The following is a 21,018-nucleotide window of genomic DNA, read 5'->3' on the forward strand; positions in this document are numbered from 1 at the left end:
TATTAATCTTATTTGCATATAAAGTTATTTTTATATACACTTATAGTTATACTTTTATACATATAATATATTATTTACTTATCAAATACAAGTTACTATATATATAAAAATAACAGTCTCATTTAAGCTTCATTTAAGCTTGCGAGCCTAGCAGAGTTTAGTATATGAAGCTAGGGCTCCTCTATTTAACGGGCTTATTTTTAGGTTCAACCTCGTTTAAGCTCAGATTGATCCGAGCTTTTAGCGAGCTGTTCTCGAGTAGCTTGTGAGTGGCTCGGTTCATTTACATTCTTAGAAAACTCTTATCCACTTTCACTGAAATCGGTTTAGCCTCTCGCTTTTTTTTTAGTGATTGATCGAGTCCTTTTTTGTATGTAAACAAATTTATAATGCAGGCAGGGAAAGATGCAAAGTTGGACAAGTTTGAGCTACCTGCAAAGATAAAGCTGATGCCTGAACCATGGACTCCTGAATCAGGATTAGTAACTGCTGCTCTCAAGTTAAAGAGAGAACAACTCAAGGCCAAATTTAAGGATGATTTGCAAATGTTATATGGCTAAAAACCCGTGTCTTTTCTGATGGGGATCCGGTCCATTGTCGGCCCGGCCCAACTGTTTATTTATTTATAAATATAGTTGTTAGGGTTTCTTGTTTTTTTTTTATATTGAATTTGAATTATAAGAACTTTGTTCTTGAACCTTTGGTTCGATTTTATCGTCTTTGATTAATCATGAGTCTCTCGAGCCATTGATCGCTTCCGAAATTGCATCATTTTCCTTTTCCTTTTCTTTTATTGTGTTGTAGTTAGGATCAAGATTCGTTGACGCTTGAATATGTTTTCGGTTTCTGGTTATTGCATATATTGTAACGACAGGATTAATGTGTTTGCTTGCTAGTTTTTACTCAATCCGTTTTTCTAATAAGTTGTTTAGAATGCTAAATTCCGGGTTAATTGTTTTGTTAGCCAGTTGTTTAATCTTTATACGTTAAGTTGTTTTTTAGTATTTTAGAACATGTGATATTTGTAAAAGTAGTAAAAAAAATCATGATAAGAATAGTCGTGTACAAAGAAAGCTTGGATATCATGTAGGTGTGTTCATCCGAATTTTGGTTTCCTTGCTTTATATACTATTCCAGTCAAAAGTGAAAACCGAATCAAACCGATTTCAAATTTAATAAACTGAAATTGAAAACTGAATTCTATATCGGTTCAGTTTCAGTTCTAAAATTGAGAGGTCTAACAATAACATGAGAGTTTGTTGGTTTGGATTTTGGATTCTTGTGAGTTGTCACGCAAAATATTTCAATTAAATAAACGGGCATTGTTTATTTTTTTTAACACAAGTTACAGGTACATAAGGCTATGCATAATGGACTACGTATATGGGCGACGAGGGCGAGAACACTGTCCTCTGGGCGATAAGAGGGGCGGGATGACGGGTTTTTGTCGCCGTCGAGGTTTGAGAAAATATTGTTATTGTTGTGTGATATATATATATATATATATAAAGGATAAGATACAAAAATTGATTATCGTACATTTTGTACGCGAGGCTATGGAACGTTTGCTTACAGTTAGCGATCTGGGGTTCTCCGATCAAAGTATCGAGCAACAACAACGACGAGCCGGTCTTCGTCCACCATTGCTCCCATCGATTCCGTCCACCTTCACTATAACCGTTCAGCAATCCGTCACCATCCAACGATTCTGTCCACCGTCCACCATCCAATGATTCCGTCCACCGTCACTATCTTCCTCCGTCACGACTTGTTCACAGGTCAGTTGATAAAATTGACCAATTGAAATTGAAATTATTGAACTAATTGATCAATTAAACTTTGAAATTGGTCCAATTAATCATCAATTTGAAGTTTCAATTGATCAATTTTGAGTATTGAGTGATGGGTTTTAACTGGCCGTTTAAAGTTTTAAGCCTGAACGTGGCTGAACGTTTAAAGATGAGAATTTGGCTTGAACGTTTAAAGTTTTTTGCCTAAACTTTTAAGTTATTTGCCTGAATGTTTAAAGGTTAACCTTGAACGTTTAAAGGGTGTGAATTTAGCTTGAACTTCTAAACCTTGTTTTAGAACTTCTAAACCTTTTTGTTAGAACTTCTAAAGTTTTGGTATTGAACGTGGTTGAACGTTTAAAAGTGTTCGTTTTTATCAGAACGTTTAAATGTACAATGTCTTCAGTTTTGTTTAACATCCAAAATAAGTTGCAACTGTAAAATTGAAGGCTCAAATTTGTATGATTAGGCGAAAAAATGAAGAACAAACGGCAATCATTTGTTTAATTGTAAAAAAATTGACCAATTGTGTTAGAAGTTTATTCGCAGGTAACGAACATTTTTAGGTTTAGATAACTCAATTTAGTTTGATGTCATTTTGTAGATTAGTTTGATATGGATCGATGATTGAATTATATTGACGGATGGACGCTCGATGAATCAATTAATGAATTAGATCGTCGAATTAGATTTAGGTTATTTACGATTTTGCCATCACGTAAAAATTAAATCGACGTTTATAAAGCTCGCATAACTAATGTATTATAACTGATCCCAATACGACTGCATGTTCTAAACCAAACCAAACCAAACCAAACCAAACGACGCCACCTTGAACCATCAATGGCGGTTTCCGGCGTGAACTACGATCTCGAATTCCGGTGCAATGCAGACGATGCGTGGTACACCTGCGCCGTAGTTCTCGAACACGGAAACCAGTTCCGTGTCAAGTTCAAGGACTTCCTTCAGACCTACTTCGACGAGGTTTTCACCGTCACCGATTTCAACACTCACGGTGAGATCGAACAACTCATCCGCAAGTTCCGTCCAATATCTAAGCCGGTGGAGGATAATGAGTGTTCTAGACTCACTGAAGGCGTTACCGTCAACGCATTATACAGACGCCAGGAAGATGCTCGATATTTTGACGCCGTTGTTGATGCTGTGTATATCTTATCTTCTCTTCATTTTAGGGCTTTTTAAAAATATAATAATAATAATAATAATAATAATAATAATAATAATTCTCATAAGTGTCCCAAATTTAGACCACGGGAATCCACTCTATGTTCATCCAATAATAGAACAGTGTTTTACATAACTTAATTTATTAGAGAATATAATAGGAACTAATTAATATCTGCTACCCAAATTTAGACTTCAGTAGCCCACCCTGTGCTGTAGAACTCGCTAGGAGGTAATAGGTCGAAAAAGAGACCGTTAGATTGGTCAAGTTGGTGTAAGTTTGAACTAATGTTATCTTTTTTTTGCGTGCTAAAAAAAGGTACAGACTAAACATTAATAGATATTAATCGCCTTGGAATTTTATATGTAAATTTTCAAAATTAACAAGTGTAATTTTACAATGCTTCAAAGATTTTGACCAATTTAAATGATTTGGCCCGATATGTGCCAACTTTGACTGACCACTGATTTCTTGGTCCGATTAGGTGAATCTATTGCATACTGATTAGCGATTAATCACCGATATATTGGTGACTAGTCGCAAATTTTACGACATTGATTTAAGTAATCGGTATTCTTCCACTTTTGTTCATAATAATAGGTGCAGTATAAAGAGCATACACCTGACAAGTGTGTATGCTCTTATCTACTATGCTGGCAGCATGGACCTGGTGAGGGGACTATAACAGCGGCATCGATTGAGGACATATGTTTCATAATAGATGGTGATATTCATCCCAAAGTTTCTGAATTCACAGACCTTGTCAAACAAAAACTCAAAGGGACCTCTGTTCAGTCGCAGGCAAGTTTTTCAGTTTTCTTAGTTTGTGATTTCTGGTGTTAATCTGTAATTGGTTGTGGATTTATAGGTGCTTGACAGTATTGGAATTGGTTCTCTTGTCGAATCCTCTGCAGGTTTTGTAATTTAACAAAAGATCGTTTTAGATGATAATGATTTCAGAACTTGTTTTTAATTTGTGTTTTTCATTGATAGGGATGGAAAGATTCTGCCATGAATTAAGTGATCAGGATAAATATATGAGAGGTGCGGAAATGATTGACCGTCATCATTATATTTTATTGGAAAACGTGGATAAAGATCTATGCCCATTGTTAATGAAGGAGTTCATACGCGAGCATACTTCAATCACTGCACAAACATGTGTTTTTCCAAGTTTGTTTATCATGGTGGATAGTAGCACAAAGTTGAAGAGAATTTTTGACTTTGTAAACGATCCAAATCACTTAATCACTTCTTTCTCCGGAAGGTAAGCAATTTAACAGTAGTGTTGTATAATTCAGTTTATGATTCGAATTTATTAAGGCTATTATGGAAGTTGACATTAATTGTTAAGAGTTTTTTGTATATATTATTGTGGTCCTTTAGGTTTATTAAATGAAGTTATTTTATTCGTTGTAGGCCATGGATAATAGCGGAAGAAAATCTTAGAAGTGGAACATTCAACACAAGCCTGCAGAGTTTGCAGCCTAAGTATAAGGTAAATGTGTTCTCTCTTAAATCGAATTGGGTTACAAGAATGGTTTTGGGCAAGTTTGGGCCTATGGACCATTTGTATCTCTATTTCAGTTACAGTAGTTTCTCTTAATAAATTGTTGATCTTTGACCTCCTGATCCCAGAACTACAGTACACAGAATGAGCTGAAGGTTGTGCGGTTAGGAACAGAAGAATACAGAAAGTCTAAACAGCTAAAAGATTTATATTTGGTATTTCGTAATCATATACAAGGGCTCATGCAAAGGCTGGCTATAGAAGAGAAGAAGAACGAGGATCAATTTAGTGTCTGCAAGTTGTAAAAATGCAATCTCTATTGGCAGGTAAACAATGATCAAACTTTTATTTTTAACAATGTTATCTGTTATTTCATGTCGTAAGTTTGACATGCTTAAAAATATGGCTCTTAATTGTTGCCCTTGACCCAACCCGATCCAACCGACAATTGTAGCTAGTTTTTGGTTCTACACTTGGAAACACATGTGAGATCATAAATGATATACAAGCTATGAATGCCTTTTTTCCCCTTACAAATAACAGAATATGTAAATTAAAGAAATCATTGTGTATTGCAGGTGGATTTCATATTTTGGTGTTGAATATGAATGGAAGATGGAAAAGGCAACCCATATAGTTTTGTAAATGATCATATGCTATTTGGCAACTATTATACCTGACCTAATGGACCAAACAACTTAACTTTAATATAATTTGTGGTTGAAATTAGGCTGTGCCATTATTGGTTTGTTTGAAAACTAAAGGTATAATTGAAGAACGGCTTAGAATGGGTGGAAGCATATACTTTCTTTACCACCTATTGGTGGTTACAGGCCTTACCAGTGCCCCAGCCATCACCATTTGCACCGCCTCCTACGCCACATATTGGTTCTTGTTAGACGTCACTAGAGCCAGTGTCATCACCTATGCGCGCCTACCTTCCACCTCGTGACTCATCATTGTCAATAGTGGTCAAAAAAGTAAAAACAAATATGATGGTTTTTTTTAGCTTTTTGAAGTTTCTTTAATGTATACTTTTAGTTGCGTTAGATTCAAACCTGTCAAAAACCCGTTTGATATCTATCAAATAACATTAATCAATGATATTTAAGGGGTGTTTGGGATTCCTTATTTTACCTCCTTATAACTTTTCATTAAGTTTATAAGTTACAAAAGTGTAACTTATGAAACTTTTTCTCTCACAATATAAGCAATCCCAAATACCTTATTACTTCTTAAAAAGTTTATAAGTTATAAGTTAATGAAAATAAGCAATCCTAAACACCTCCTTATCCGTCATTCTAAATGTTGCCAAAGTACACGTAGTGTAGTGAGCTAGTGGCCGGCTAAGACCTAAATGTTTTCCCTACCCAAAAATGGTGTCATGTGCCACAAAGGCATATTCATCATTCTCCTTTTCATTCATACACATTAAAAACACCAAGAATGCATACTTAAAGTATATTAAAATAATTAAAAAGTAAATCACAGTATAAAATTAGGATGGCGGGAACCATTCCGAATCATGATATTTGGGGCTAGGGATGAGCAAATAGCATTGATATCGAAATGAGTATTTTGTTATTGGTTTTAAATTTCAAAAAAATTTAGAATTGGGAAACTTGGGATTTGAAGAGGTAGGTCCCAGCAGAGCCCAGTTGGACCCGCAAGACTCACCTTGAAGAGGGACGTCTGCGCAAAGACCAACTGGTTCCGCAGGACCCACCATGCTCAGAGAGATGAAGACCTTACGCGCATACGCTAGCTGTTCCCGCAGGAAAAGCCTCCCAATGGTGAAGTACCCCGCCTGTTCCCGCAGCTGCGGATACAAGCCATCAGCGGAGGCTACCCGCACTAATAGTAAGGCTACACGCACAAGGCACTAACTCTCAATAATTCAGTAATGTCACCTGAAGAAGGAATGAGCAAGGCGGGAATACTCCCGCCCAAATGAGCCAGTCCGTACGCTTCTGGAGGATCTTTTGTACTATACCTGCCAAGGTATTGACAAAATAGACAAGATCTGACCAAAGCAGCCCATCACAGGGTGACAGCTCACTGACAACAGTACGACGAGGAGCACGCTCTAGTACAAAATGTCACTATCAGCCGCTGCCTACTCACCAACCCTCATCGTGGCACGTACATAGCCTGCAGTTGGTGGAAAAGGAATAGTACACAACCGGCCATGTCACTATCAACCGCTGCCTACCCACCAACCACCAGCACGGCACGTGCGTAGCTCACAGTTGGTAGAAAAGGAATATTATACAGCTGACTGTACCTGCTTGGAAACCTACCTTAGGCTATAAATACTCCAACACCTTGGAACGGTATCATCATCTTATCTTATACCATCACATATCTTATCTGTTCTAGCTATTTCTCTTAATATACATTTATATTCAGAGCAATCTAGTCTGATTCTCACGCCGGAGGGTGGTCACAAGGAGGTACCCCCCTTCTCAGTGACGAGCTCACGGTGTCTGTTTTGCAGGTCATCAGAAGAATAACCATCTTTGCCGGACCTAACCCTCGTGGGAAACATCTACTTGACCCTAAGATTATCCGTAATCTGCCGGGGTAACTTAGTGTTTCTTCATTGGCGCCATCCGTGCATAAAAGCTAGAACTAATTTTCTCAGTTTTTACAAAACCTCTGGAAAGATGGTTAAGGTTACTCCGGTGCCAAGGCCAGCGAGTGACCAAGAAACCCCGGTAACCACAACCCCAGCTACTGGGGGGAACACCAGCGAGTACACAATTTTTACGAACACTACCCCGGTTACCCAAGCCGGGGCAAGTGCAGTAAACAATCCTTCACTGGGATTCACCGACACCCAGTTGGAGAGACAACAGACGAGGCTCCCTCGCCAAACACTTGATCAAGTTAAAGCGTGGGCGGAAGCACGTCAGAAGGAATTCCAAGCTGAGTTGGATGAACGCTTACGTTCACTCCAACAGGCTGACGAGTTCGGAAACACTCGACAACAGCTCAACATGAGCAATGAGTGCGAGTACTTGGATGATGATTGGGAGGAGTCCGACAGTGACGCAAACCCTCGTCATAGGGCGAAAAGGAAGCGCAAGGAAACGGACTTCCAACCAAGAAGGAATTTCGGAGAAACCTTCAAACCAAGGAACGCGGGGGGAAACCCAAGTGACTTCTCCAAAACCTTTAGACCAACTGTTGCAAATGCGTGAACGTCCAAGTTTGCAAGGGACATTGCGGAAGCAATCGCCCCGAAGAGTGCCAAACAGATGTCCAACATCGGCACTTATGATGGTATATCCAACCCAGATGATCACTTGAACAGATTCATAGCGGGGGCAACCGTCAGCAACTGGACGGAACCCACGTGGTGTTATATGTTCCAGATGACGCTGGTTGGAGCGGCCAGGGCGTGGTTTGATCGTTTACCGGTCCACCACATCTATGATTGGGCGGACTTCCAACACAAGTTCAGCCAACACTTCAGCCAACAGAGGAAATATACTGAAGAGCAGTGGACGATCCTCAACTGCGTTAGAGAAGATGATGAATCTTTACTAGACTTCATCACTCGCTTCAACTCGAAAAAGCTGAGTCTGGGCACCATAAGCGAAGATCTTGTTCGCGCCGCTTTCATCCAGGGCGCCGAATACCCAGAGCTTATCCGCACGTTGACGGGTAAAGACGGCATGCCATCCACATGGGATGCCATCATGACGGCGGCCAAGCGCTTTGCCGAAACGGAGAAGCAACTGGGTAGGGATCTTCCCCAGAGTACAAACCTCTACACGCAGAGGACTAGAGAAAACAACGTCCGGACCGCCCGGCAAAACAAAAGGAGGAAGCTAGGTATTTGGCAGTCAAGGGTAAACTTTGACACCTCATCTAGCTCTCGCCCTCTAGTAGGCGGAAGGGATAACACGCACCCATCAAGCCGAAACCCCCGGTGGACGCCACTCACCAAAAGCGTCACGGAGATATTTGCCACCGAAAAACTCCCATGGCCAAAAGCTCCAATGGTCCAGCAGCGACATAACGCGGATCAGAGCAAATCCTGTGCCCCTTGTTGATGATGGACTTCATACATGAGCATACGTCAATCACCGCACAGACGTGTGTTCTTCCAAGTTTGTTACTGGAAACAGATGCACGAGGGGCTATCATGGTGGATAGCGAGACAAAACTGAAGAGGATTTGTGATTTTATAAACAATCCGAATCACTTCATTACTTCTTTCTCTGGAAGGTAAGCAATCTAGCATTAATTGTTTGTGTTATTAATGATATTATCGTGGTGCTTTAGGTTTATTAGTTCTAAGTTATTTTATTTTTTGTAGGCCGTGGATAATAGCTGAAGATGGTCTTAGAAGTGAAGCATTTAACACAAACCTGCGGAGCTTGCAGCCTAAGTATGAAGTAAATGTGTAATTCCTTAATTAAGTGCATCTCATTCTCTATTTCAAACGCAACATATCAAATATTATTAATTAATTATTTGTTAATGTTTGCATTCCTAATCCCAGAGCTACAGTAGAAAGAATGAGTTGAAGATTGTCCGTTCAGGAACAGAAGAATTCAGGAAAGCTAAACAGTTTAAAGATCTGTATATGGCATTTCACAATCATCAAAACGGGCTCGTGCAGAGGCTAGCTATGGAGGAGAACAAGAAACGGGACCCGTCCAGTTAATTGTTAGAAGGCAGTTTCAAATGGCAGGTAAACAGTTATCTGTTGTATTATGTCATAAGTTAGCCGTGAAAAACAAAGTATAAAATCTGGCTCTGAATTGATTCCCATGACCGGCCCGATAACCAGGAGCATGACCCATAGTAGAATCTCAAAAGCGACAAATAGAGTTAATTACACGGATGCCCCCTTTAGTAAGACCGTGCTGCAGTTTTGGTCCCAAGTTTTCAGAAATTACACTCACAGTCCTCACTGTTCACTGTCGGATACATAACCAATTTTAGGGGCTGTCCCACTTGTAGCTACTTTTAGTTGTAAATTTTAAGCATGAAAACATGTGAAAAAATGACAGATGCTTATTTCCACAGAGTTATACTTAACACAAAGTATGAGTCAAATTGACTGTTGTTATAAGCCTTGAATATCTTCTTTGTGTTCCTATAAAAATATATTAACTAAAGAAAACATTATTTGTTACAGGTGTTGTAAAGGACTAAAGGTGCAATCATGGTGTGGTGTTTTTGTGAAGTTGCAGTGTAGGTTCATTTCTACCAATTACATTTTCGGATGGCATATTGTAGTTATATGTCAGAATATATAAAAATAGCTGCTAGATATTACTAGTTTGTTTTACTTTTAAGTTCGTAGTTAAAGTGTGATATTACAAAACAGGGCCGTCTTTGAGGCATGGCAGGGTAGTCGACGGCCACAGGCCCGAAATATTTTTTTTTCAAAAGAAATTATACGTATTTTTAATAAAAAAAATATGTATAATCAATATTTCAACACAATTATATAACCACTAGCTTGGTCTAGTGGTAAAGGCTATGATATCTAATCAAAAGGTCGTGGGTTCAAGTCTTATTTGAGACAATTTTAAGCTTATTTTTATATAAAAGTTTTTTACACAATTTAAATCATTATCAAGTAAGCCTATTTAAAATTAAATTGTTTAAATCCAACAAAATATTTCTTTCACTTAAGGGCCAAAAAAATTTTCGCCTTTGGCCCAAAAAAATTTTCCCCTTCTCGAAGCCGGCTCTGTTACAAAATGGTCATAGTTAATTGTAGATTCTTCAACCAGTTACATTAAGAAACATTTGGAAACTGAATGAATTAACATTTGATATCCTCTTAAAAATATAGTAAATGGTATGTTAAATAATTATTCAAGACCTAACTATATATTATCAAAATTAAAGTGCTAGTTGTTAACGCTAAAATGATGCAGAACAAACTCATCCATGCACAAAGGATGGATAAAATTCTTTTATGAAAATAAATTGGTAGTTTTTAGAAAAACTAGTAATAGCTTGTAATTTTTTGATAAAATTGAAGTTTGAAATTGGATATAATATAATAAAACAATTAATAATTAAAAAAATAATTATTTACATAAATATATATGATTATATGCACAGTATATCCCTATTTTTGTAATTATCTTTAATATTGAAATACTAAAAACTAAATATAGTTAACTTTTACATTTAAAGTACTAAAAAATATTCAATAATTAAAGGATATTATATTTAATATTTAGTTTTTCAATATTGAAGATAATTATTAAAATAAAATATATACTTATGAGTATATAAATATATATATAACGAATAAAAATTATTCGAGCCGAACCAAACCAAACTGAGCGAATCATTCACAATCGAACGAAAAAATAAGCGAGCATTTTCCGAGTAAATTTCAAACAAATTTGAGTGACGAACGATTTAAACAACCCATCAGAATGATTGATTAGTTCTTGGTTGGTTATACAAGTTTCACGAAAAAATATAGATGGATATTTATGGATATTTAATATCAAATCTGCATAAGTTGGTTCTTGGTTGGTTCTGCAAATTTCACGAGAAGTCTTTGTGTATTATATTTATTCACCAACTTATTAAATAGGGGAAAAAATATAGATGGATATTTAATATAGTTGTTGCTTTAATAAATCAAATCTGCACAAGTCGGTTCTTGGTTCTGCACAACATGCAGACATTAAAGTCTTTATGCATTAATATTAATCCACCAACAATGTGCTGTTAAATCTTGACCAACGTATGGTTGAACGACGTTATGGTTAAATGTTAAATCTCCACCAATGTATAATCCACCAACTTGTTTCTTTTCTAAAAATCTATCATTTGCTTCTTACTAATTACAATTTGTCTCTTATTGATTATACATCTTAATAAACTGTTAAATCTTGCTTCAATAATCCACCATCATTTGAGAGACAAACGAGTAAAAAAAACCATCTTCAAATAAACTTATTTACATTAATCGTCACTATAAGCTAGATTAAAAAAGCTAGGCAAAACACTCATTAACACCCATTTATTCATTCACAGTTTCACACCACCACTAATAATAATTCGAGTAATAATAATAATAATTATTATTATTCAACACAAGGCCCAATACAACCGACTGCATGATGTTATGAAGCGAACTACAGACGGCAGTACCACCACCAGCTTTGTTTTTGTTTGAAATGGCAGCGATTATCAACGACGGCGTAGAGTACCGGCCCGATGATGAAGCGTGGTACACTTGCCGTGTCGATCTGGAAGACGGCAACCAGCTCCTCCGTGTGAAGTTCCAGAGTTTCTACTCTCTCTCCGATGAGGTCTTCACCATCGCCGATTTCTCCACTCACCGTCAAATCCAACAGTTTCTTCGCAAGTTCCGTCCAGTCTCCGAACCCATCGATGATAATGAGTGTTCCAGACTCACTCAAGGCATGCCAGTCTGCGCTGTTTACAGAGGCACACAAAAGCCTCTGAGATATTATGATGCTATTGTTGATGCTGTATGTACTTAATTACTTTTCTCTATTTTAGGGCATTTTTAGCTGTTTAAATTATGTAACCAAATTTTTTTAAAAAATATAATTAATTCATTTCAAATTAAAGGATCTGATTACAAAATAGAGGTAGGTTAGCGGGCAACAAGCTGGGTCAATTGCTTACCTGTGCCCCAAATTTAGACCACAGGAACCCTATTTCAAGTCTAGGGGCAACAACTGTTGACACGACGACCTGAACCCGACACGAAAATAAAGTAAAATATTTTGGCTTTACTAACGTGACCCGTTTAAAACAACAGGTCGGGTTGACGGGTCGTTTTCGGGTCGATACAAATTTGTGTTCTTGTAGGTTAGGGTTGAAATCTTTGACATGAATAATAATATGGGTCGGGTTCAGGTTGCACATTTCAACCGCTAACCTGTGAACCCGACACGGTTGACACTACTAATTTCGACTAATCACCATCGATGTTGTAAAAATCTGTCTAAGTGGCCAAGTACTCGCAAGTCGCAACTCTGCAGTCGACTGATGTTACGTTGCAGCACTTAGCGACTTTTGTAACCATGATCACTATGAAGTATATTTTGTTAACAATTTAGTGTTTGTTTACTTGATAATGTAGGTGCATTATAAAGAGCATTCACCTGAGATGTGTTTATGTTCTTATTCGCTATCCTGGCAGCATGGTCCTGGGAAAGGAAGCGTGACAGAAACAACCATTGAGGACATATGTCTCATTACGCGCGGTGAGAAACATCCTAAAGTTGCTGAATTCACAGACCTTGTCAAACAAAAACTCAAAGAGGCCTCGGTCGAATCACGGGCAAGTTTTTCAGTTAATGTCATTTGTGCTGCGGTTTTTAGTTTGTGATTTCTGTAATTATGTGTAATTGGTTGTGGATTTGTAGGTGTTTGACAGGTTTGGACATGGCTCGCGTTACAGATCCTGTGCAGGTTTTGTAATTTAACAAAAGATCGCTTTATATGATAATGATTTCAGAACTTGTTTATATTTTGTGTTTTCGACTTTCGTTGATAGGGAAGGAAGCATTCTGTCGTGAATTAAGTGATCATGACAAAGATATAGATGGTGATAAAAAAACTAATTGTCATCATTATATTGTATTGGAAAACTTGGATAAAGATCTATGCCCGTTGTTAATGATGGATTTCATACACGAGCATACTTCAATCACTGCACAAACATATGTTTTTCCAAGTTTGTTACTAGAAACATATGCACAAGGGGCTATCTTGGTGGATAACGGTACAAAACTGAAGACAATTTATGAATTTATAAGCAATCCAAATCATTTCATTACATCTTTCTCAGGAAGGTTAGTGATCTAGCATTAGTTTTTTGTATATATTTTTTGTGTATGTTTTTTTTTTTGTGTTAAGATAATATTATGCTTTAGGTTTGTTAATTCAAGTTGTTTTATTTGCTTTAGGCCATGGGTAGTAGGTGAAGAAAATCTTAGAAGTGGAACATTCAACACAAACTTGCAGAGTTTGCAGCCTAAGTATGGGGTAAATATATCATTTCGTTAGCTATGGGCATCTCTATTTCAAACACAACATTTCCAGTGTTTTCTGTTAATTATTTATTAATGTTTGTATTCCTAATTCCAGAACTACAGTACAAAGAATGCGTTGAAGGTAGTTCAGTTAGGAACAGAAGAATACATGGTAGCTAAACAGTCAAGAGATTTATATTTGGCATATCGCAATCATCTAAAAGGGCTCATGCAAAGGTTAGCTAAGGAGGAGAACAAGAACCGGGACTCGTCCAGTTGAAAAACTGTAGTCTTTAATGGCAGGTAAACAGTAGTGAAGTTTTTCGTTCTCTGTTATTTCATTAAGACTCTGAGTTATAGGTCAAGGATTCGATTATAAAAAAAATTTGTAAATTAAAGAAATCTGTCTTTTTTGAAGTCAACTTAATATCTTTTACAAGCTTTGAATCTCTTTTTTTCTCATGTTTTAACAAATTTGTAAATTATAGAAAATATTATTTGTTGCAGGTGGTGTTATATATTTGTGAAGTAGCGCGGTGCAGGTTCTCTTTTGATATGATAACTATGACTCCTGTAATAATGGTACAACTTTTATGGTAGTATGATAGCTCTAGTTTTCGTAATTTAAGCCCTAAGAAAGGCCCATTGTTAAGCTGCTAAGTAACACAACCGTGCAAGTCGTTTGACATAGATTAGTATCGTTTGTAGATATAGCTTAACTATTTTGTGATTTTGATATAATTTAAGGTAAAAAATAGGAAATGGCCTCTATATTTTAGTTTTTAAATATACAATTGAAGTATGATAGTACTATATGATCATAGTTAATCAAGTCTATCTCTCAATTTGTTCTCACCAGAAGTAGAACACTATCTTCTAACTATGTTTTGGGTCAGATTGATGGTATGTACGTTTCTCACTGGTCAGACACCGTTTTTTAATTGAAGAATGAGTGGGAGCATACACTTTAGTAGAATGAATGAATGTTTGTAAGCACGTTTATGCTATGGTATGTTTAATTATACAGATTTACATGTCAGGAAACGTACACACGAAAACAAGTCATCTGCGCATGATCAATATATTAAACGAACTAGATATGATGGAACCTAATTATTTGTTAGAACACAGTGGTAATCCCAGAATTTTGTCGAACACCTGCAAATAAACACAAATACACACTTTGATAGAATGAAGATAAAGAGATTTTGATTAATAACATAACTTGCATTAACCAAGTACAACAACATCCAATGTTTACAATATTTACAATATTTACAATCGTTCATATGATTTATATGAATCTAAATGTCGTGTCTTAACACACTTCAAAACGTTTCACGTGTAAAATTTGAACTTGATTCTCCATTTTTTACCTATACATCTAAATTATGCAGAGCACACTTTTGTATAAGGTTTTAGTTATTGTTGGAAGCCATCATGTGTAATTATACAGATTTTCAAGTCAACAAACATACACCCTAAAAAATAATCCTGAAAGTATTTAATAAACGGGTTAGATTAAATAATGTAACATTTAATGTTTTTTTGTGTCATGATTTGGGTGGTGCCAAGATACGTGCGCCACTAAAACCTAAGGATATCGTGTCATGATCTGGGTTGTACCAAGATATGTGTGACGAATTCAACTTAGAGATATCCCCGACATGAGTATATACTTTTCATACAAGGGTGTATGCAAGCAAATGTGAAGGGGGGAGCTCACTGAGTCCAACCAATAAGATCCACAACATGCATTAATGCCACATGCATCAATAATGTTAAGTTTTCGTCAAAAACCAATCAAACCGTTTAACCTAAGCAAGTCGGCTGGTTTGATAGATTTGAGATATAAACTGTTCGATTTTGCTTTTTGATAGCTTAACAGTTTGGTGCGGTTTGTAATGTAAAGCTGACCATTTAATATTTTGTTATTTGTACTTTTTGTCATTGCTAGACGCATAAATATGTGTATGTATCATATTCATGAACTTTATCGTTTATTTTTTTTAATACAAATGATTAATCAATTCAAATCTTTACCAAGTGCAGTGTAGTAGCATCCTCTGCCACATCAATGGCGCCAAGGGCATGAGCCCCTTTGGGCGCTGGTCTCTTATGCTATGTGTAGTGGATGGGCTACAATTGAGGACGAATTGTGACACGTGGTGCCCAGACAGCAAAAGGTGTGAATTTGTTTTTGGGGGTGTAATGGTGTAGGGGCTACAAGTTGGGCCCACAATATATTTTTTTATTATTTTCTTTTTATAATTAAACTAATTAAATAAAAACCAATTTATTTTAATAATTAAATAAAAATTTATTATAATTAAAAAATAAATACAAAAAAAATACATAAAACTAAAAAAACACAAAAATAATAAAAATAAAAACACACAAACTAATCTATCTGTCTTCGTCTTCGTATTCGTCTCCGTCTTCGTCGTCGTCTTCGTCCTCCTCTTCGTCCTCAACGGGACGATTATCCCACACGTGTTGAACCAAATCCGCCTTCAGTTGGTTATGTATATCACTTGATATGAACTGGTGAATGTTATACGTTCGTTGGTCTTGGGTTGGTTCAGGGAACTGTTCTAGAACACTTCCTGGTATATAGTGTTGACATATTGCTTTTCCCTCGTCTTCTAAAATCATATTATGCAATATGATACACGTATACATGGCATCGCTCATTTTTGCCAACGTCCATACATGACAAGAGTTTTTCACATAATGCCAACGTTTTTTTAGAACCCCGAAACACCTCTCGATATCCTTTCTCGCAGACTCTTGCTTCTTCTTAAAATAGTCTATTTTTTATTCGATAGGGTCTTGAAACGTCTTGACGATGATCGAGTACTCTGGATATATCCCATCTCCCAAATAGTATATGTGACGATAGAAGGTATCGTTGGCATAAAACGGTAAGACCGGTATACTACGGTTGATGTAATACTCTAACACGGGTGACGCGTTGAGAACGTTTATGTCGTTGTTGGACCCGACTGAGCCGAAGTAGGCTGACCAAATCCAGAGGTCGTGTGAACAAATGGCTTGAAGACTAACCGTTGGCACTCCATGGTCACCACGAGTGTATTGACCTCGCCATGCGGTTGGACAGTTGGCCTACTCTCAATGCATGCAATCTATACTCCCGATCATACCTGGAAAAGAATGTTTGCTTTCGTGTACATCATATATGCAAGTCAGGTCGTTTGAAGTAGGAATCATCAGATAACGACGAGAGTATAATTGTATTATTCCTATACAAATAAATTATTAAAAAATATTTATATTAAAAACAATAGTTAATACAAACAATTTAAATTTTACCGATGCAAAAATTCTCCAACGCATCTCTCGTTGTTTTGTCAGCCATCTTTAAATACTCGTCACTGATATCGGTCGTGTTGCCGTATGCGAGGATGCGTAAAGCCGAAGTGCACTTTTGGATGCCGGAGAATCCAAAATATCCTCTTGCGAAGGGTTTATGCTGAAAATACTCATACTTCCACTCCATATCTCCAACGATGAGCAAAAATAAACGCTTGGACATCCGAAAACGACGTCGAAATATAGCGTTGTTAAATGTAGGTGTGTCATTGAAGTAGTCCTTCATCAAACAAGCGTTCGCTTGCTTACGATCCCGATGGATATATGACCGTCTACGTGGTGCCGTAGACGGAGCAGAGCCGAACATCATGTTATTGGCAACGGCCCGAACCGCGTTCGTGACCTCTAAATGCTCTTCCGCCACTTGTCGATGAATCTGATGAATTCTTCGACTAACGTTGATCCCAATTCTCGGCAGAATTCGTGGAATCCGGGGAACTCATTGAGTTTGAAGAAGTATGAAAGATTGATATTTTTATGTTTGGGTTTGTGTATGATATGGTGAAAATGGTTTAATTGGTTTGATATTTATATTAAATTTTTAAATTGATTTTTTTTAGCCGTTACCCCCCCCCCCAACAGTAACATTATTATTATATTATTATTTTCTAACTCTCGCCGGCGACAATTAAACCCCGCCCCCGCCCCCGCCCCAAATCGCCCAAATATCGCCGGGGGGGGGGGGGGTCTTTGCGCCCTTTGTCGCCCCAATTCGCTCATAACCCACGCCCACTACGCATGGCCTTAACATCCATGAGGGCAAAAAGAGATGGGGTCCACCAAGTTTTTACCAACCACGAACACTCACTTCATTTTATTTTTTGTCTTTTGTTTAATTTAATAGGCAAACCATTAAATCACTAGTTTCGCAAAAAAGTGGTAAATAAGCAAAATCGGGCATTTCTGGTACGTGACATCCCAGGATTAATTTTATAAAAAGTGGCGTAGTTGTAAAATTTACGCTCACCCCCTCTCCCCATTGCAACCATTAGATTTCCCTACTTTTCTTCTCAAAATCTGGGGCGGAGACGAGGTGGGGGCGGGTGGTGTTAAGCTCGTTTTAAAGTCTAAAACGTGTCACTACGCGTGAAAAATGAACAAAATTTAAGTAATAGACTCGCTACACGACACAATAACTAGACACCCAAATAAAATTGTTAAAAGTTAAAACCTTCAAAAACTAATAAAAACCAGCTGGTGGCAACACGAGTTGACTCAGCACACAGACTCAACTTGTTCGAAGCGTCAAGGAACAATAACAATGGCGAATCCCGACGGCGTGGACTACAACCTGGACTACCGGTGGAAGGCAGACGACGCCTGGTACACCTGCGCCGCCATTCTCGAACACGGTAGCCGCCTCCGTATCAAGTTCAAGGACACCGTACAGAGCTACTTTGACGAGATTTACTCCGTCGCAGATTTCAACACTCACCGTGAAATCGAACAGTTTCTCAGTAGGTTCCGTACAGTCTCGGAGCCAGTGGAGGATAATGAGTGTTCTAGAGTGCTTGAAGGCATGAAGATATGTGCAATTTATAGAAACAAGGATGAAGCCCTATATTATGACGCCACTGTTGATGCTGTATGTACCTTTTTCTCTAATTAGGGCTAATTTTTTTTCTCATTTTAGTTTCTTAATAATAATAATAATAATAATCTCAATCATGTCGGGTTAACGGGTTGAAATGTGCAACCAATTCATATTATTATTTGTGTCAAATATTTCAACTTTCACCCACACACACACACATAAATTTGGGTGGACCCGAAAACTACCCGTTTGAACCATGTACCAATAAAATTAAAAGATTTTTTAAATAAAATGGATATAATTTAGAGTCGGCTGAGAAAATGAGTAATATGAATTTTTATTTTTTTAAAATAATTAAAATCATGAAATTTGATTGGAAATTGCAACAATATATTCGGAAAATGGAAGAAGACGGAAAAAACAAATAAAAATATAATTATCAAAGTTTAATTTTTATTACTCAAACAGGTTAACGGACCAACTCATCTTTATACGGGTCAACCCAAACCCAACCCGTCTTTGAAATGGGTCATGTTAGCAGTTAGCCAACCCAAAACCTTTTTTCTTTTCGTGTCGGGTTCGGGTTGTGTTTCAGGTCTTGTTCACAGTTGTCGCCACTTCGTGATGAAGCTATTAGATCACTTTGATCAATTGCTCATTTATGTCCCCAATTTAGATCATAGGAACCCTAGTTTAATCAATAATGATAGAATAATGTTTAACATTGGTTTAATTATTTAGAGAGGTAGTAACTAGTAACTAATTAGTATATGTTGTTAATAATAGGTGCAGTATGTAGAGCATACACCTGACAAGTGTATATGCTCTTATTTACTATGCTGGCAGCATGGTCCTGGTGAGGGGACTTTAACCGAAACATCCATTGAGGACATGTGTTTCATTGTGCATGGTAATATTCATCCCGACATTGCTGAATTTGCTAATCTTGTGAAACAACAACTCAAAGGGGCAAACTCTGTTCAATCACAGGCGAGTTTTTCTGTTCATGTCATTTTTGGTATAATTTAGTGTTTAACTATTTATTTATAATTTGTTGTGAATTTGTAGGTGTGTGGTAGTGTGGAATACGGTTCTCATGTCGGATCCTATGCAGGTTTTGTAATTTGATTAAAGATTGTTTTATATGATAATGATTTCATAACTTGTTTTTGATTTGTTTGTTTATCAATAGGGAGTGCTGAAATACGTGATCATGACGTGGATATTGGAGGTGTGAAAAAGACTGACCCTCATCATTATATTGTGTTGACAAACTTGGATAAAGATTTATGCCCGTTGTTGATGATGCATTTCATACACGAGCATACATCAATCACTGCACAGACATGTGTTTGCCCAGGTTTGTTACAAGAAACATATGCACGAGGAGCAATCTTGGTGGATGGCAAGACAAAGCTGGAGAGGATTTGTAGTTTTATAAACAATCCAAATCACTTCATAACATCTTTCTCTGGAAGGTAATTGTTAAGAGTTTTTGTATATTCTTTTTTGTGTTAAGATGATATTATTGTGGGGGCTTTAGGTTTGTTAATTAAATTATTTTATTTGTTGTAGGCCGTGGGTAATAGCTGAAGAGAATCTTAGAAGTGGAACATTCAACACAAACCTGCGAAAATTGCAGCCTAAGTGTGAGGTAAGCGTGTTATTCGTTAGTTAGAGTTCAATCACAACGTTTCCATTATTATCTGTTAGTTATTTACTATTGTTTGCATCCCTAATCCCAGAGCTACAGTAGACAGAACGAGTTGAAGATTGTTCGTTTAGGAACAGAAGAATACAAAAAGGCTAAAGAGTTGAAAGATTTATATATGGAGTTTCACAATCATCAAAAAGGGCTCTTGCAGAGGTTGGCTATGGAGGAGAACAAGATATGGGGCCCATCCAGTTAATTGCAAATATGTAGTTTCTAATGGCAGGTAAACTATAATAAAGTTTTACTTGCCTGAAATTTTTAGTTACAAGCTTTAAATGTCTTTTTTTTCTTGTAAATACGAAAGATAAATTAAAGAAAATATTATTTGTTGCAGGGGTTGTAAAGGTGCAAGGGTGGTGCTGTATATTTGTGTAGTGGTTAAGTTATGACAATTATGAATCTTCTAGTCAATGTACGACGTTTATGGTAGGATTATCGCTCTAGATCAGAAAAGCTTTTTGTTAAGTTTCTAAGTAACACACAACCTGCAAGTCATTTGTAGAATTGATATATTTTGTTACTCTTACCGTCGGTGCTTACAACCTTACAATTACTACATTTTCAAATTGACATGCTTGTAACATAACATACTTTTTATTTCCAGCTAGGCTATGATGGCTTCAGTCTTAGCTTGACTTTCGCCCTTTGTTACTCTTTGCGACTACTCCCGTTTTCGTGATAAGTTTTCAACCAAGATGCACAAAATATATTTAGAATAATATTCTATCAGTCAACTCTGATCCTTCATATTTCATCTAAAGCTTAATAACCTAATATTTTCACTACATATTTGCCTGCATCTGTAGTGGCTTTTGCTCCGGTTTAAACATCTTATCTCCTCGCCTTTCAACTTTGTGGATAAATTTGGTTACTTAATTTCTTGTGA

The 21,018-nt window shown here is 37.0% G+C and overlaps 3 protein-coding genes and 1 long non-coding RNA gene across 9 annotated transcripts; all 4 read left to right on the forward strand.

Annotated features, from left to right (window-relative positions):
- Nucleotides 1-2,567: 2,567 nt before the first annotated feature.
- On the forward strand, nucleotides 2,568-4,113 carry LOC143533310 (protein SAWADEE HOMEODOMAIN HOMOLOG 2-like). 2 transcript variants are annotated; one of them, XR_013135331.1, is made up of 3 exons: nucleotides 2,568-2,954; nucleotides 3,577-3,890; nucleotides 3,970-4,113. XR_013135331.1 is itself a non-coding variant. In XM_077028134.1 (2 exons), the coding sequence occupies exons 1-2, from the start codon at nucleotides 2,634-2,636 to the stop codon at nucleotides 3,817-3,819; spliced, it is 564 nt and encodes a 187-aa protein (XP_076884249.1). In that variant the 5' UTR covers nucleotides 2,568-2,633; the 3' UTR covers nucleotides 3,820-4,107. The 2 variants fall into 2 exon arrangements, 1 of the variants encoding a protein (XP_076884249.1); XM_077028134.1 differs by having other exon boundaries at nucleotides 3,577-4,107.
- Nucleotides 4,114-4,172: 59 nt separating this feature from the next.
- Nucleotides 4,173-4,981, forward strand: LOC143533311 (uncharacterized). Its single transcript, XR_013135332.1, has 3 exons — nucleotides 4,173-4,243; nucleotides 4,396-4,474; nucleotides 4,615-4,981. It is a non-coding gene; the product is annotated as an uncharacterized LOC143533311 (long non-coding RNA).
- Nucleotides 4,982-8,580: 3,599 nt separating this feature from the next.
- LOC143533343 (protein SAWADEE HOMEODOMAIN HOMOLOG 2-like) lies at nucleotides 8,581-20,678 on the forward strand. 3 transcript variants are annotated; one of them, XM_077028164.1, is made up of 6 exons: nucleotides 18,102-18,469; nucleotides 19,205-19,532; nucleotides 19,611-19,896; nucleotides 19,994-20,072; nucleotides 20,164-20,355; nucleotides 20,467-20,678. In XM_077028164.1, exons 1-2 carry the CDS (start codon nucleotides 18,146-18,148, stop codon nucleotides 19,445-19,447), a joined length of 567 nt encoding a protein of 188 aa, XP_076884279.1. In that variant the 5' UTR covers nucleotides 18,102-18,145; the 3' UTR covers nucleotides 19,448-19,532; nucleotides 19,611-19,896; nucleotides 19,994-20,072; nucleotides 20,164-20,355; nucleotides 20,467-20,678. The 3 variants fall into 3 exon arrangements, with proteins under 3 accessions (XP_076884281.1, XP_076884280.1, XP_076884279.1); XM_077028166.1 differs by lacking the exons at nucleotides 18,102-18,469; nucleotides 19,205-19,532; nucleotides 19,611-19,896; ... (1 more) ...; nucleotides 20,164-20,355; nucleotides 20,467-20,678 and adding exons at nucleotides 8,581-8,722; nucleotides 8,814-8,892; nucleotides 9,000-9,191; nucleotides 9,642-9,749; XM_077028165.1 differs by lacking the exons at nucleotides 18,102-18,469; nucleotides 19,205-19,532; nucleotides 19,611-19,896 and adding an exon at nucleotides 8,610-8,722 and having other exon boundaries at nucleotides 20,467-20,641.
- Nucleotides 11,703-14,360, forward strand: LOC143533341 (uncharacterized). 3 transcript variants are annotated; one of them, XM_077028163.1, is made up of 5 exons: nucleotides 11,703-11,976; nucleotides 12,597-13,311; nucleotides 13,426-13,504; nucleotides 13,607-13,801; nucleotides 13,999-14,358. In XM_077028163.1, exons 2-4 carry the CDS (start codon nucleotides 12,959-12,961, stop codon nucleotides 13,769-13,771), a joined length of 597 nt encoding a protein of 198 aa, XP_076884278.1. In that variant the 5' UTR covers nucleotides 11,703-11,976; nucleotides 12,597-12,958; the 3' UTR covers nucleotides 13,772-13,801; nucleotides 13,999-14,358. The 3 variants fall into 3 exon arrangements, with proteins under 3 accessions (XP_076884278.1, XP_076884277.1, XP_076884276.1); XM_077028162.1 differs by having other exon boundaries at nucleotides 13,607-13,794; nucleotides 13,999-14,356; XM_077028161.1 differs by having other exon boundaries at nucleotides 13,607-14,360.
- Nucleotides 20,679-21,018: the final 340 nt, after the last annotated feature.

This window comes from Bidens hawaiensis, unplaced genomic scaffold, assembly GCF_021521415.1.
Source record: "Bidens hawaiensis isolate Kalapana, Puna unplaced genomic scaffold, B.hawaiensis_p1.1 tig00009662_1, whole genome shotgun sequence".
In the NCBI taxonomy this organism is placed as follows: domain Eukaryota; kingdom Viridiplantae; phylum Streptophyta; class Magnoliopsida; order Asterales; family Asteraceae; genus Bidens; species Bidens hawaiensis.

What these genes read in the sequence shown, in the direction of transcription:
- LOC143533310 (XM_077028134.1), top strand. Translation starts at nt 2,634, where the DNA reads ATGGCGGTTTCCGGCGTGAACTACGATCTCGAATTCCGGTGCAATGCA. An exon ending in TTGACGCCGTTGTTGATGCT is followed by an intron (nt 2,955 to 3,576) that starts GTGTATATCTTA and finishes TCATAATAATAG; the next exon opens with GTGCAGTATAAAGAGCATAC.
- LOC143533343 (XM_077028164.1), top strand. Translation starts at nt 18,146, where the DNA reads ATGGCGAATCCCGACGGCGTGGACTACAACCTGGACTACCGGTGGAAG. An exon ending in ATGACGCCACTGTTGATGCT is followed by an intron (nt 18,470 to 19,204) that starts GTATGTACCTTT and finishes TGTTAATAATAG; the next exon opens with GTGCAGTATGTAGAGCATAC.
- LOC143533341 (XM_077028161.1), top strand. Translation starts at nt 12,959, where the DNA reads ATGATAATGATTTCAGAACTTGTTTATATTTTGTGTTTTCGACTTTCG. An exon ending in ATTACATCTTTCTCAGGAAG is followed by an intron (nt 13,312 to 13,425) that starts GTTAGTGATCTA and finishes TATTTGCTTTAG; the next exon opens with GCCATGGGTAGTAGGTGAAG. An exon ending in GTTTGCAGCCTAAGTATGGG is followed by an intron (nt 13,505 to 13,606) that starts GTAAATATATCA and finishes TCCTAATTCCAG; the next exon opens with AACTACAGTACAAAGAATGC.